Source organism: Camelus dromedarius, chromosome 5 (assembly GCF_036321535.1).
Source record: "Camelus dromedarius isolate mCamDro1 chromosome 5, mCamDro1.pat, whole genome shotgun sequence".
Taxonomy (NCBI): domain Eukaryota; kingdom Metazoa; phylum Chordata; class Mammalia; order Artiodactyla; family Camelidae; genus Camelus; species Camelus dromedarius.
In genome coordinates, this window is record NC_087440.1 from 62,293,839 (window position 1) to 62,308,234 (window position 14,396).

General features: G+C 52.7%; 1 protein-coding gene across 2 annotated transcripts in view; it reads right to left on the reverse strand.

Moving 5' to 3' along the window:
- Positions 1 to 14,396, reverse strand: part of SPTB (spectrin beta, erythrocytic) — a 114,433-nt gene that overhangs the window by 31,615 nt on the left and 68,422 nt on the right. For both annotated transcript variants that reach the window (XM_031453874.2, XM_064486027.1), the window contains exons 4-16: positions 13,395 to 13,568; positions 12,293 to 12,384; positions 11,806 to 11,886; positions 11,336 to 11,451; positions 10,793 to 10,905; positions 9,792 to 9,979; positions 8,039 to 8,156; positions 7,255 to 7,413; positions 5,930 to 6,232; positions 5,078 to 5,228; positions 3,618 to 4,488; positions 2,408 to 2,545; positions 215 to 971 (exon numbers count right to left, since the gene is read on the reverse strand). In XM_031453874.2, the coding sequence (XP_031309734.1) occupies positions 215 to 971; positions 2,408 to 2,545; positions 3,618 to 4,488; positions 5,078 to 5,228; positions 5,930 to 6,232; positions 7,255 to 7,413; positions 8,039 to 8,156; positions 9,792 to 9,979; positions 10,793 to 10,905; positions 11,336 to 11,451; positions 11,806 to 11,886; positions 12,293 to 12,384; positions 13,395 to 13,568 (3,261 nt within the window). The remainder of the gene's footprint in view (positions 1 to 214; positions 972 to 2,407; positions 2,546 to 3,617; positions 4,489 to 5,077; positions 5,229 to 5,929; positions 6,233 to 7,254; positions 7,414 to 8,038; positions 8,157 to 9,791; positions 9,980 to 10,792; positions 10,906 to 11,335; positions 11,452 to 11,805; positions 11,887 to 12,292; positions 12,385 to 13,394; positions 13,569 to 14,396) is intronic.

The window sequence follows — 14,396 nt, forward strand, 5'->3', positions numbered from 1 at the left end:
TAAGAACAGAACATAGTCTGGGACACAGGGCTGGAAAAGGCACACGAAAAGAACAAAGAGAAGTAGCGTCCCCCGAAATAGTGGTGAGAGAGAGGCCAAGAAAAGCATAATTTGGTCCCCGAGTCCTGTAGCACTTACACAGACTTTCAGCTTAGGAATTCCTGTTGCCCCGAGAGATATCCCCTGCCTTCAAGCCCTGAATGCCTTTCCCTACCTGGTTGCTGAGGATGGTTTCAGCCTGCTTGGCATCTTTCTGGAACTCCTGGAAGCCGAGGCACTGGGTGAGGGTGTGGCTGCGGCTTTCCCACATCCGGCGCAGGGAGTCCCAGCCAGTAGCCAGGCCACCCAGCCGTTGGCCTAAGAGCTGGTACTCTGGGTCCGTCTGGCCACTAATTACTTTCTCCCCAGACGCCATGACCTGCTGGTAGCTTTCCTGGTGCCTGTCAATGTCATCCTTGATGGCCCCATGCTGCTGCAGGAGCTGCTCAGCCTCTAGGAGGGACTCGGGCATGTCTTTGGAGGCCACGTCCTTCTGGGCTGTGGATAGCCAAGCCTGGAATTTATCTAGATCCTGCAGGAAGGCCTGCAGCTGGCTGGCTTCCCCCAGCGAGGCCTCCTGGCCCTTCAGGGCTTGCTGCAGGCCCTGCCACAGCTCCTCCACATACGCCTGCCGCCGGCCAATGTCCTTCTCCAGCTCAGGGTGTGACTCCATCAGCCGCTGTGACTCCCGCTCAAGGGTACCCACGCGGGCCTGGATGGCAGCCACATCACGCTCCAGCCCCGACAACTTGCGCTGAATGGCAATGACGCCCGCCAGGTCCCGACCCAGGTTCTTTGTGGACTCTACTACATTCGTCTTGTCCATGATCCACTTGCTGGTCTCCTCGCAGTCCACACAGTAGTTGTGCACCCGAAGGGCCGAGTCCACTGCCTCCCGCCGGCCTAACACCATGGTCTGGAATGCCTGCCACCTGCCGAGGGGGATGGGGGACACAGAGACACCCTCTTCTTTAACTCTTCTCACAAGATGTCCCTTCCAGATTTCCCACTAGATTCTCTCCTGATAGACCTTACATGTTGAAAAAAAAAATCTATCCAACAAGCTGTGATGAGTAAAATCTGTTTATCCAATTTTACCCCAGACAACATAACTGCCAATCAGAGATTTCTATCAGCAGGAGGTGAGCTGTGATGTTATTCCAAACATCAGTAAAGGAACATGATGCTCTGCATGTAGTTGAAGTTCAGGCAAACATACAAGTTCCCCAGATTTTTCGAAATACAAGCATATCTTGGTGCACAGCTTAGGGGTCTTGTAAAATCATTCTCTGACTATAGCTCATTCAAGTCACAGATGTGCTAGCTGACAAGTCCCTCTGTCTGTCCTGCACTTGCACATGGATCCCCCATTGTTCATTTTTTAAAATTGTTTTCTTGTGGGGGGAGGTAATTAGGTTTATTTGTTTGTTTGTTTATTTTAATGGAGACACTGGGGATTGAACCCTGGACACTGTGCATGCTAAGCATGTGCTCTACACTGAGCTATACCCCTCTGCTCCCAATTGGCCTTGCTCAATGGCTCCAAAGTATCTGGGTGGGGAGGGGGGTCACCCCTTGCCTACCCTTAAGCCCCCATTGTGCTGCCCCCTGCCCTTTTTTTTTTAAACAGCTGAATCTTACTTAACGCCACCTCCCAGCTGCCTCGGGCAGAGCAGGGCTCAGGCACAAGTGTGGAGAAAGGGAGCGCGGCAGTGCAGAGGTGGTGAGCGCGTGGCACTGGCTGTGCATAGGGCTCAGGGCAACAAACGTAATATACGCGTGTGCTCTGTCCTCAGAGATCCTCGAGGAACTCAGGGCAATTACACCCTGTACTGAAAGCTGCCCCTCTTCAAAGGCTCCTCAGGGCCCGTTTTTTGTTCTGGCCACAAAGCGTGCTCAAGGCTTCCTGCTAATTCTCCTCTTCATTCAAGCCAGTCTCATTACAAAGCTGCATTTTGGCACAAGCAGGAGCTTTCTTTTATGGACAGTACTTAAGAGCTCTCAGAAAGCAATTTTCCTGCCTAAGAACATCCAGGGAAACGTAGCCTGAGAACCATATGGCCCCATTCTAACTATGGATGCACTCAGAGTGTCCCCTCCATTGCACAGCACACACCCGCCCCAGGCACAGAACTTGAAGCTGTGTGAACACATCTCTCCCTGTCCCCGGGCTGGTCACCACGCAGGTCCCTCCTCCTCGCTGCTTCAGCTCTAGTGACAGGTGAGTATGGCTGAGTGAGGCAGGAACTCTGAGGGTCCAAACTGGGCAGGACATAGCAGGCATCCTGACTTTTGGGTCACACCCCCAGGGGTGAGTCAGGTGTCAGGAAAAGAAGCCTCCAGCCCCAAGCCCTCTCCACGCTCCCACCTGGTGTTCAGCTGGTCCTGGTACTGCTTCACCTCCCCACTGCGCAGGTGGTTACTCTCTACCAGGCTGTTGGCAGCAAGGTTCACGCTATCAATCTGAGCCATCAGAGTCTTCATCTCCTGGTCCAGGATGTCAAACCTGATACGGACAGAGAAACTGAGGATTGGTAAGGCAGCAGTGGTCACTCAGTCTCCAGAACATGTAGCTCTTACTTTCTCCTTTCACCTCCTAAATACATTTGACCAGGTGAGAGAGGGGAAAGGAGAAAGGTGTGCTGACACATTATTTTCTGGTTCGTGGGTCCAGTTTCATGGTTTAGCATTTCTGGATCAGGCTAGGAGTGAGCTGGTTACTTAGTACACAGGCCACTCAACAGGGAGGTGCAGGAGGAAATGAGGCGTGGGGGTTGGTCACCAGAGAGACTACTTGCCATGCCTCCACTGCCCCAGCTGCTGCCCATGGACCCTAATTTCACTGCCTTGACACCTTGACCTGAAGGATGCCTCCCCAGCCAGGTCCTCCAACCCTGGGTAGGAGAAGGGAGAGCTGCTGAGGGGAGAGGTGTTGTGTGGATCTGACAGCTGACCCTTCTGGGTAGGAGCCCAGGTCCCTCCAGCATCAGCATGGGACCACCTCAGCCTGCTCCAGGGAGTGACCTCTTCCACTCAATCCCCTGGATTCTGTACTCAAGATGCTGGGATGCCACACATGCTGGGGGCATGTCTTCCCATGCTCGAGTGCTAATGGAACTGGAATCCTGGAAATGACAGTGGCCTTGCAGACTGGCAGTTTGCAAACTGGTCTCTGTGGCTCCTCACGGCTCTGTGGCTTAGGGGCTGCCACAGAAAGCTAGAGCTTGTGGGGTCCAGCCTCTTGCCTCCCCCTTAACCAGATCAGCTCCACTTTCCTCTGCATTACATGTCAGGAGTTCTATACACAATTCATTTGAACAAAGGCTGCTGTACTTGAAAAGTAATCAAACACCTGGACTAGAAAGAGACCCTTTGCTTTATTTTGAGAAAGGCCCCAGGAGGTGAAGTACCCGAAGTCACAGAGCCAGATCAGAACTCTGGACTCTTGGTGCCTGGCTGCTATGACAAAAGGCATCCTACAGCCTCTCAAAGAGACCCTTGCTGATCTAGAGGCTGTCCCTACACTAAGAACACAGACTGTGTGAGGGGAGGTGAGGAAGGGAAGGGGAGCCTCGGACCTGTGCTGCACGACCTCCAGGTCCTCCAGCGTGTCTGGGATATCCATCTGGGCCAGCCACTTCTCCTTCTCGCTCATCCACAGCTTACAGGCATCAGTCTCCCCAAACACCATGTACAGGTCCAGGGCATCCTGCAGCCTGTGCTGACGCAGGTCTGCCTGGGCCACCACCTGCTGGTAGAGATCCTGGAGGGTCTGCAGCCGATTGGTCACATCTGGGGAATCCCGAAACTCTTGGGGGAAGGCCTGGGCCTGCTGTTTCAGATGCTCCATCACCCCGCGGCTCTCCTCCAACTCATCCAGGAAGTCCTTGTGCTTTTTCTCCAGGGCCCGTGTGGCCCCTTCATCCTGCCCCACGTCATCTCCTGAGAGCAGCCGGTGGGCATCCTGCAGCCAGGCCTTCAGGTCGTCTGCATCGCCCTGGAACTGGAAGAAGTTCTCAGCATCCTGGAGGTTCCTCTTGCGAAAGGCAGCCAGCTCCTTCAGCTGGTCCCACTGGGCAGACACCTCCTTAATTCGGGCCTTGATCTGCGGGTGTCCAAACTGCTTGCGTGCAATCATGCCCTCAGCCTCCTGGAAGATGTGCTGCAGGTGGGCGTCCAGCCCGCGCAGCTCATCCTCAAAGGCCTTGTGCTTGCGCTGCAAGATGAGCACGCTGGTCAGGTCCTTGCCATAGTCCAGGGAGGAGTAAATCTGCTCCTTCTCCTTGATCCAGCTCTCGGCCTCATCCATCTCCCAGAAGAACTTCCAGAGCCGCTTGGACTGCTCTAGCTGGGCCTTCCGCCCGGCCGCCGTGTTGCTCAGCTCCTCGAAGCACTGCTCCAGGTGGCTGACACGGTCCCGGATGACCTGAGGGTCGCAAGGCTGGTACCCTGGGAGGAATGGGAGAAGGGAGGACAAAAAGGGGAAGGGCTTCATCTGTGGGCAAGCCAGATCAGGTGCCAGGCTAGAACCATGCGATCTAGAGCCTGGATCTCACTGGGGCTCTGGGATTGGATGCAGGGGGCCCCAGTTGCTCAGAGGATAGGCTTTTAATTAGTTCTTTATGATCAGTTTCCACTAAAACTTCGGGAATAAGGGAGGTTACAAGTTGGATCAGCTCTCAATAGAAATGCACAATGTGAAATGAATTTTTTGAAAGACGTAGACACAAATTTCAAGAGGATTCTTCAATCCTCTTCAAAGAGGCAGTGGGTATTTCCCATTTTAGACCCGAGACTATAAATCTAAATCGTCTCTGCTGTGACTTGAACAAGCAGAGAGAAGGAAAGATGGAGGATGCCTTTACTGGTGCTTATAAACACCTTCTGACTATAGACGACCAAAGCAGACACCTGCTCTCTGGAGAAGTTTGCCATCCCTCAAGCTTCTTTCTTGCACCATGAGTTGATGAAAGAGGCAGAATTCTCCAGCTAGATTTATCCAAGCTGGGGTCCTGGAGCCCTGAGCCAGAGGTCTCACCTGTCCCCTCAGTGAATTGCAGAGTAGAAGCAGTGATGGCCTTCACTTTGTCCCCTTGGATGGCAATGTCGGCCTCCATCAATTTGTGTTTCTGCAGCAAGTCCTCAACCTCCAATAAGTGCTTCCCAAACTCAGCAGACAAGAGGTGAGCCTGGCAAAGAAAACAGGGTAGAGGAAGTGAGGGGAGGTAAAGAGACCTAAATGCTAAGAGAACAGACCCCTCCAAAGGGAGAGTCCATGGCACTGGGAACAGGGTGAGTCAGATGTAGCTGGGAAAAGGCTGCTGCTCAGTGCGGAAGAAGCTATAGAGCAGGAGCTCCTGCTGGGGGTGCCCATCAGAATCACCCAGGGAGCACCTCTCAGGGCTCAAGACCTATACTCGATCTCCTGCATCTGTCCCAGGTTTGGGGCCGATGCATGGGTATTTTTAGAAAGCTCCATGGTCAGTGTGATGTGTGTTCTCAGTTGAGAGTGACTGCAGCAGAGGGAGAGGAGACTCAGACTTCTTGGTGGGCCCGTGTCGGGAGGTCTGGAATCCAATCAGTCAAATCATGATTATGGAGAGCCTGATTCTCCAGGCTCCTGATGGATGTCTGTCTCTTCTAGGCTCTGCAGGTTGGCACCTGTGCTATGAACCCCAGATTTCTTGATCATTAGGGACACAGCAGACATGGGCTGGAGCAGAGTGAGCTGAGCAATTGAGAGGCAGGTGCAGCCAGATGCTGTGCTGCCTCTGATTCTCCACTCTGACTCAGGGACGTGGGGCTGGGAGGCACCTACGGCAGCACAGCCCACTGAAGAGTGGGCGCCAAAGCCCAAGGTGGGCAGGGGATGGGCGTCCTCAGGGCTCACCTTGATCTCATCCATCCAGTCGATGCTGTGCAGCATGTCCTGGAAGAGCTTCTGTAGTGCCAGCGTCTTCTCGAGTCTCTGGCGCCGGGACTGCAGCAGCTCCTGCAGGTAGTTCCACAGGTGCAGGATGTTGTCCTTGCGGGCTGTGATGCGCTTCTGGTCGTGGTAATCCTCCTTCTCCAGCTCCTGGGCCAGGTCCTCCAGGGCCCTCACCCGCTCCTCGTAGGCAGCCGTGTCTGTCTCAATGGCCTCATGCTTCTTCTTGGCGGCCTCCACAGCTGCCAGGTCGTACCCGAAGTTATCCTGTCCCACAGGGAGGCAAACAGGCAGCTCAGTCAGGCTCCCTTAAGTTGGTCCTCAAATGCAGAGAAACGGCGGGTCCCTTCAGAACAATTGCTGGGTGGGAAAGCCCTTTCCCAGGAAGTGAATTCTGCCTTCTTTTCCATCCTATCTTATCAGAGCCAAGTTCCAAAGACTAAGTGTCTCACAAGAGCCTTGACTGGCATCCACCGTCCTGCCTTGAGCGGACCTGCTGGATTCTGGGTGGGAAGGGGCTTCTCACTTGGAAACCACACAGCTGCCGCAGATGGCTTACCTCCACGCTATCTGGGGTGCACGAGCACACTCTCCAGTTCTCTCAGAATACTTGCTTTCCCCTTTCTGGGTAGAATTTAATTGGATTCCAAGCTCCAAGTGGGAAGGAACAGATGCTCTCATGGAGAATCAGCCCTGGGGTCAATTTTTAGCTAGTGAAACATGACATGGCCCCAGAGGCCAGAGTCCAAGGGTCATGTCTGACACACAAGGCTTTCAGCACAACCCCAGAGGACCGCTGAAGTGTTAACTTGAACCCCAGCTCTAACAGTTGCTACTGGCTCATATAAGACAACTTTAGGGGCCATTTCTGGATTGTGAGGCTCTGCTAAAAATGAGACTTAATAAATCTGGGAGAGTACTTTATCAGATGTGAATCTTTTTTTTTTTAAATTGAAGTGTAGTCAGTTTACAATGTTGTGTTAATTTCTGGTGTATAGCATAGTGATTCAGTTGTACGTATATATATTCCTTTCCATAATCTTTTTCATTATAGGCTATTACAAGGTAGTGAATATAGTTCCCTGTGCAGTACAGTAGGATCTTGCTGTTTATCTATTACATATATGTAGTAGTTAGTATCTGCACAGATATGAATCTTAATTCACCCAATCACAGGGAGCAAGTCTGCAAGGCCTGTGGAGAGGCCAGGTCGGGCTGTAGCCCCATAACTGCTACGGGCTCTGGACAGTATCCTCTTCTCCTGCGTCCCCAAGTGTGGCCCCAATTACCTGGGCCACAAGACGCTGGTTTTCACTGAGCCACGTCTCTCTCATGGCAGCCTTTCGGTCAAAGCGCCGGGCCAACTGCTCCAGCTTCTCCTGCCGGATGAGCTCATTCCTCAGGTCCAGCTCCCGCTGATACTCAGCTTCCTCCAGGCTTTTCCAGGCCTGCTCGAGGGATAGGGGAGAGCTCTTGGGGTCTGGGGGTCCCCACTCTTTTACCCGACACTGAATGATCTTAGGAAACAGGCAGAGCCTAGATTAAAGCTCAGTGACAGCCTTTTGGCTCCTCTGTTTGGGCCAAAGATTCAGGCAGCACTGGCTGTGAACTCCCGGTTCCCTCTCCCTCTAACCTGCCTCAGTCTGCTGGCCTGCTGCAACGTCATCTGCCCTCTCCAGGTGCTCAGTGAACTCTCAATGACTAAACAGCTACCTCCATCCTACTAGAACTTCTAGGTGGTTTTAGGCCTCCAAACCTCTGAAATGTCTTAAGGCATTTCTCTTCTAAGTACTTAATATTCTAAAACAACCCCAAGGTTCTGTGGAGAATAGCCTATACAATTGGCTCCAAAAAGTGGAGTCTGGGCCTCTGAACAGGGGGCTGAACTGATGGATGGTGGGTGGAGTCTGACCCCTCAGGGTAGGCTCAGAGAGCACCCTCCATAGCTAGAGGTGTCCTTAATAACACCACAGAGAGTGGCTTGGTTTAACCCTGTCCTGCGACCGTTCCCTGTGTCCTTATTAGGCACTCAGTCAACCCACTGGCAATGTGTAACGGAAAACACGGCTATACCCGGTTGATGTCAGACACTAATTTCCCATCATGGGGCGTGTACACTTTCTGATTGTTGGCTCTCATTCGGGACTGGATGGTAAAAAGTAGGACTTCCAGATTCCCCTTCTCCTGAAACCTGTTGAGAAAGCAGAGGTAGGGAGATGAGTGTCAAGATTTCCACAGCCAGTTTTGTTTTTTTTTTAAAGTGAACTTGGAACCCTGGCACCTTGGAGCTTGGACAGCAATGCGTATTTCTCTTAAAAACAAAAAGTGAGGAGGATCTACACAGGTTTACTTACCTGTTAACAACATCTGTCAGTCTATGATACTCACCAGCTGAGATCTAACAGGGGTTGAGCCTTTACAACATGAATCAGAGAAAACACAACTACCACAGTGTTTGCTTATCATTTGCTTCCACAGGGGAATAGCTAACTGGAGTATTTTGGGAATTCCTGCAGATATCAAGTTTTATCAGTCGATACAAGGAAACTCTTTCCTGTTCTGCAAGTGTTGAAGGCTCTGTCTGGCTCTTTAGTCAGTTTTTTACTGCTTGAGTCAATAAAACCTTTGAAGCAGCATTATGCATATGAGGATATATTGCACTGAAAGCAACTTTCACCTGAGTACTAATGAGTCGGCCCTCTTGAGAACTGTCCCAAAGGCCAGATGCTTCTGAGCTGGGAGGAAAGGCCGGGCTCTGGGAGGACTGTAGGTGTAGGAGATGAGGACTGGAGCAGGGTGGATGCCTGGAACCCAGGGTCCAAGCTCCAGGTAACTGAGTACTTCCCCTTTTCTGCATGTCCCCAGGTATCTACCCACTTCTGCCTCCTCCACATAGCAGTCAAAGTTCACCTGGTAAGCAAGGTCCCCGCCCTGAGGCCAGCCAAATAGATCTGATGGCTCACAGGCCTCAGGCACTCTCTACACAGCCAAGAGGTATCACTCCTGTGCACAGTGCCTGGTAGACTCACAGTGGATGTTATCTGTATTGGATTTAGGACTTTAAAAGTGGGTTAGTGTCAGGCCAGAAATCAGATACTTGTTTATAGCACGTTCTAGACTCTGCATCTCATCTTTCCCTGTTTAAGAGTCATGAATGAATGAGCCCGGGAGGAAGAAGCCAGCAGGTACCACCACCGAGCTAGAAATCTGTTTCAGGGGAGCCAGACAAGCTAAGAGCAGATAAGCTGGAATGCCCTGTGTGTGTGTGTGTGTGTGCGCGCACGCGCGCGTGTGTATGCATGGTTGTGTTTGTGTGTGCATATGTGCACTCAGGCCCTGCACACACTGCAGTGGAGCAGAGGTCCCGAGAGGCAGGCTAAGTGCTCTGCTGATGGATGAGCACTGACAGAAGGGAGAGAAGAAGGATGTGCTTGGCGATCTACAAAGTCCCATACAGAGAGCTCTGGGGCTGTGGATACAAAGGTCATTATCAGAGAACAAACCCACAGCTCAGTGTGCAAACAGAGAGGAACTTTCCAGCATACACTCTTTGAAGAGACTCTGAAGCCTGCGATTTCACTCCTGCTCCCCCTCAGGGATCTGGGAAAGTACTTTCTTTGGTTATGAGTCAGGGGTTACTCAATGCCCATTTCCTGTAGGCTGACGGCTTGGGAGCAGAAAGGCAAGACAGGATGAAGTAGGTGGCAGATGGGTAGCGCTCTAACCACTAGCATGTGCCTCCCAGATCCCTTCTCCAGGCCCTCCAACTTTTTAGAGGTGGTTTCTCAGCTGCGATGCCCACCCTCCCAAGTGCCCAGGCCCTTACTTGGGCGGCTTCTCCACAGTGCGGTAGGTGCTGAAGGCCTGTAGCTGCTGCTGGACGCTGGACAGGGATTTGATGAACTTGCGGCTGTTCAGGACAGTGATGGTCTGCTCGATCCAGGTGAGCAGGTCTGAGGCCAGACCACTATACTTCTCAATCATCTTCTCAGTCTCAATGGCATGGTCGATGACCTAGGGAATCACCGTATGATTCATCTTCATCAGAATGGTCAGGACGCCAATGAGGATGCCAATGGAGACCACAATCGAGGTGGTCCTCCTCTTTGCAAGCCCTAGAATGTTTATTTTGGGTTTGATTCCTGAGCCCAAGACCACTGATAGACAGAAAGTGGGCTGGAAGTGCACCAGCAGCATCAGGAGGGACCTGGTCATGCTCGGACTCAGGACCAGCTCCCCCATCCCTAACCCTATAAAAGACTGGTAAGCTTGCTGTGCCAGGACACCAGCCACCAGAGGAGCCAAGGCCCTGTTTATTTAAAAACAGGTATTAGGGATCGAGGGCCTACAGGTACTGTCTTTGCTAAACAGCAGGTACATGAAGATGAGTGAGAAACGGTCCCCTCCCTGGAGGAGCTAAGGATCCAGCAGGGGAGAGGAGTCTGGCATGAGGGTCTGTTCAGTGGGGTGGCTCCCTGATATGCCACGGGAGCCTAAGAGGCCTGAAACCACACTAAACCAACAAGTAAGAGCCCGTTTAGTTCCTGTGGGAATGTTTACAAGACATGGGTCTGCAGGTGGAAGATCAGCTCAGAGCTATGGGCTATGACTGCATTCAAGACAGACCATCAACCAGCTTGGGAGCCATTAACATGGCAAAGCTTGGCTTTAGAGGAAGTTGGTGGTGGAGGATGGGTGACCTGCACCCTCCCCTGCAGCTGGGGCCCAGACGCAAAGCTCTTTGGACAGAAAGAGAGCATCTCAGTCAAGGCCTGTGTGTGGCAAGCAAGGAAATGGGGACCTTCTGGTCACGGAGCAGCTCGGTACCTTGCCGACACGCTTGCCCTCTACTGCCAGCACCTTCATCTTGGAAAAGTAATGGTAAAACGCCACCACGTAGGTAATGATGGATTTCTCATCAGGGTTTTCTGTGAAGACATCTGCAAGGGAAAGGGTGCACCCTCAGGACCAAACTGGAAGCCAGAAATGTCAGGTTTGAGGGGTTCACCTCCCAGTTTCTCCAGCATGAAGTACAACTACAGGCACCATGTGACAGGTAAGAGTGGGAGAAGAATGGAGCTGCAATTTGGCGAGAGGATGAAATCCATGTTAGGACCACAAGGTATGAGAGAAGAAAAAAGGATGGAAAGACTACAGTGGGCCCCAGTAGGGGAGGAGAGGGGAGGTGTCTGGAACCAGCTTGGATCTGAAGAGCAGACCAGAGCAGAGCCCTGGCTGGGCCACCAGGCCCTTGCTGTGCCCACTGCTCACCCAGCACCTGGCCCACACTCCTCCAGGTGCTCTGTCCAGCACAGGCACTGTCTCCTATGGCTGTGCTGCAGCGAAGGGCTGGAGGGGGCCCTGGCTCACCTTCGGGGTCGAGGAGCGGGATGATGCCCAGCTGACGCTCAGCCACGTCAAATGCGTGCTCCAGGTTGTGACGGGCATTGGAGTCCTTCAGCTTATGAAAGTCGATCAGGTCAGGCCTGAGGACAAAGCCAGAGTGTTAAAGGGCGGGAAGGGGGCAATGCCTTGCATCCCCCACCGACAGGGCAGGCCTGGCATTGAAGCAAAGACCCTGGGTAGATGTAGGGAGGTGGCTGAGCAGGAGAGGCATGAGGACACGGGGCAGAGGCAGGGCAGCTGTGAGCACCAGCATGTGGGGAAGGGTAGTGGCCCCAGGGAATGGAATTTAAGGGAGGCAGGATGCTGAGGGTGAGAGAAGGCACAGCAGAGGGTACGTTCCTGCGAAGCTTGAACAGTAACCTACGTGTTAGGAGCAAAGTGTCCGAAATTCCCCCAGGGCCCCCTCACTCCCCCAGCCCTCTGCCCACTCTTACCGGTGCTTGTGTATCAGGGCGTTAAAGGCCAGGCCATCCTTCCAGCTGGAGGTGAAGTTGGTGACATTGACGTGGGGGTAGCTGCATCCAAGAGAAACACTAAGACCTAAGAAACAGATTGTTCTGGGGTCCCTGACAGGTGTGTGAACAGAGGGCCAATACATCAGGAGAGGAAGGGACCTGGCCCTCCTCGAGCCGCTTCAACGAGAGGAGCAGCTACTAAAAGCCACACAAAGAGGTTCCCCCATCAGGTGGGCCCAAGGGACTCTCACCCCAACAGACCCCACAGTCTGACCCAAGCAACTCTGAGGAAGAAGCCCGTCTTTCAGGCCTCAAAGAATCAGGTCAGGACAGACTTTGCACTGATGACACTGAAGCTGCTATAGCTCCTGGTGATGGGCGACGGTGTCTGTGCCCCTGGGGACGGCGGCGCTTGAGGGGAGCACAGGGGAGGGGAGCGTGGTGGTGGCTGGTTCCCAGGGCATACCCTGCCGTCTTCATCTGACACCATAACAGCAACGCATCCTTGGCCGAGCGTGTCTCACGACCTTCCTGAGTCTGGACAACGATATCCTGAATCTGGGGCGTAGGAACAAGAGAGGGAGGACTCACTTCTGTATCTGGCTCAGAGACTTCCTGCTTTCCCTGGAAGGCCCCCTCCCGTCTTTCCTCCTCTGCAGCCGTCCATCTAGTCACCAGCCCTGCAGCCGCACCAGAGCTCGAGCCCTGGTGCCTGGGGGCCTGCCTGCCTGCTTCCCTGCCTCAGCCCACTTCCCCACGCCAGAGGAGACAGCTCCAACTTGAAACTCTAAGGAGAGGCCCAGAAAACAACAGCACGAAGCCCTCATTCCTCCTCAGGAGTGACGAGACCCTGCAGGCTGAGGCACAACACGAATGTTGGAAGGTGTTCTGCTTTGATTAGCAGCTCCTCTTGCCTTTTCATTTTTCCCAATTCTGCTGTGATTAGTGTTTCGTCACATGCACCCGCGGACAGTGAGATTGGACACCCAAGGCCACCTGGGTGAGACCTTCAGGCTGGGAGCTGTGCACTGTTTTCCTTTTCTCCACCTTTCTCTCCACCTTTCTCTCTTCCAACTAGGTTCTTTCTGTCCCCAGACCAGCAGGTGGAAGGCCCTCCTTTCCCTCCCTTGTACCTTCCAAATTTCCTTACAAATAATGGACCTTGAATTTCAGGGTGGGGCAAGAAAAGCTTCTGACTGAAAAACATAAAAGCTGATCTTCTGTATCGTTTTTGCAATTTCTGAACAAAACTATTACAAAAACCAAAAGGTTCCATCTATGAGAGGAAGGGGACAAAAGCAGCTCTTCCAGCCAGATCTCAGCCCAGCTACTCGTTTCTGTCTTCTCTCTCAAAAGGCTACACTATTGACTGAACATCTCGCCCTGGACTTCAGCAACTTGACAACGTAGAGGATGGTTTCTCCTTCCTACAAGCACTGTCCCACAGGACAGGCTTCCGGCCTTCCAGAACATGCACAAACGCTCACACTCGTTCACCATTTTGTAAGATTCCCAAGCCTGCCTGGCCCAGCAAGGCTCCCTCCACCCCCCCGCCCCTGGGAGCCCACCTGGAAGCGGAGGATGATGGTCCAGATGAGGCCCAGGACCAGGCGGTGGTTGCCATCCACAATGTCGTGGGAGCCCATGTTCTCCAGGTGCACACGCTGCTCCTTCAGGAACTGCAGGGCCTTGTCCACATTCTCCAGGCAGTGGATGCGCATCTTCCCTTTCGTGGGCTTTGGCTGAGGGACAGCATTGCCCCCGTGGGCATGGAAGGACCTTATGGTCACCCTAGAGGTGGCTGCAGCCTGGACCAGCTTCTGCCATTAGCATCCACCCTCTACCCTCCATGTCAAACTCTAGTGCCCATGCTCACTCCTTGACACTTCAACCCCATCCTTTTAGCCAAGTTTAGAGGTTCCCCGTCTTGAGCACCTAGAGCTCTGCAACTGGGCTGCATCAGTGCTGTTCCCAGGTCTCAACAAAGCCTTCTGAGTGGGTGATAAATGGCATTCAAACACACTAACACAACAGGTAGTTAACTGAGCACTTACTATGTGCCAGGCACAGTTCTGGGAAATTTTTGCTACTGGTTGGTGATAAGAGTGGCTTTTAGTTTGGTGATTGATAATGGGTCCTTCCCACCATCTGATCATCTCCGTCCGTATCCCCAAATGGCCACAGCTAGAGCTCAAGGGGACCACGACTGATGAGTAACTGCACGATTTGAAGGGTTCTTAATGGTAACTCTCTCTAGTGGGCTTTCAGTGCAGGGTAAGAGACAGTCTTTAATTTCAGTCTGGAGTTGAAAAAGCAATAGGAGAATGTGGTATCTTTCGTTGAAACCTCGAGGATCTTAGACTACTTCATCAGGTACAGGCATCATTTTACACGTGGAGGAAATGAAGCAAAGAAGGTCCTGCCTGACAGGCCCAAGGTCACAATGACAGTAACTCAGCAAAACATGAGCCTTGACCTGGTTCTCCCACAGGGGCAGCATTACTGCTGGGTGGGTTACAAATCTCCACTTGTAAGAGTGATGGACCACAGGAAATTATCTTTCCTGCTTT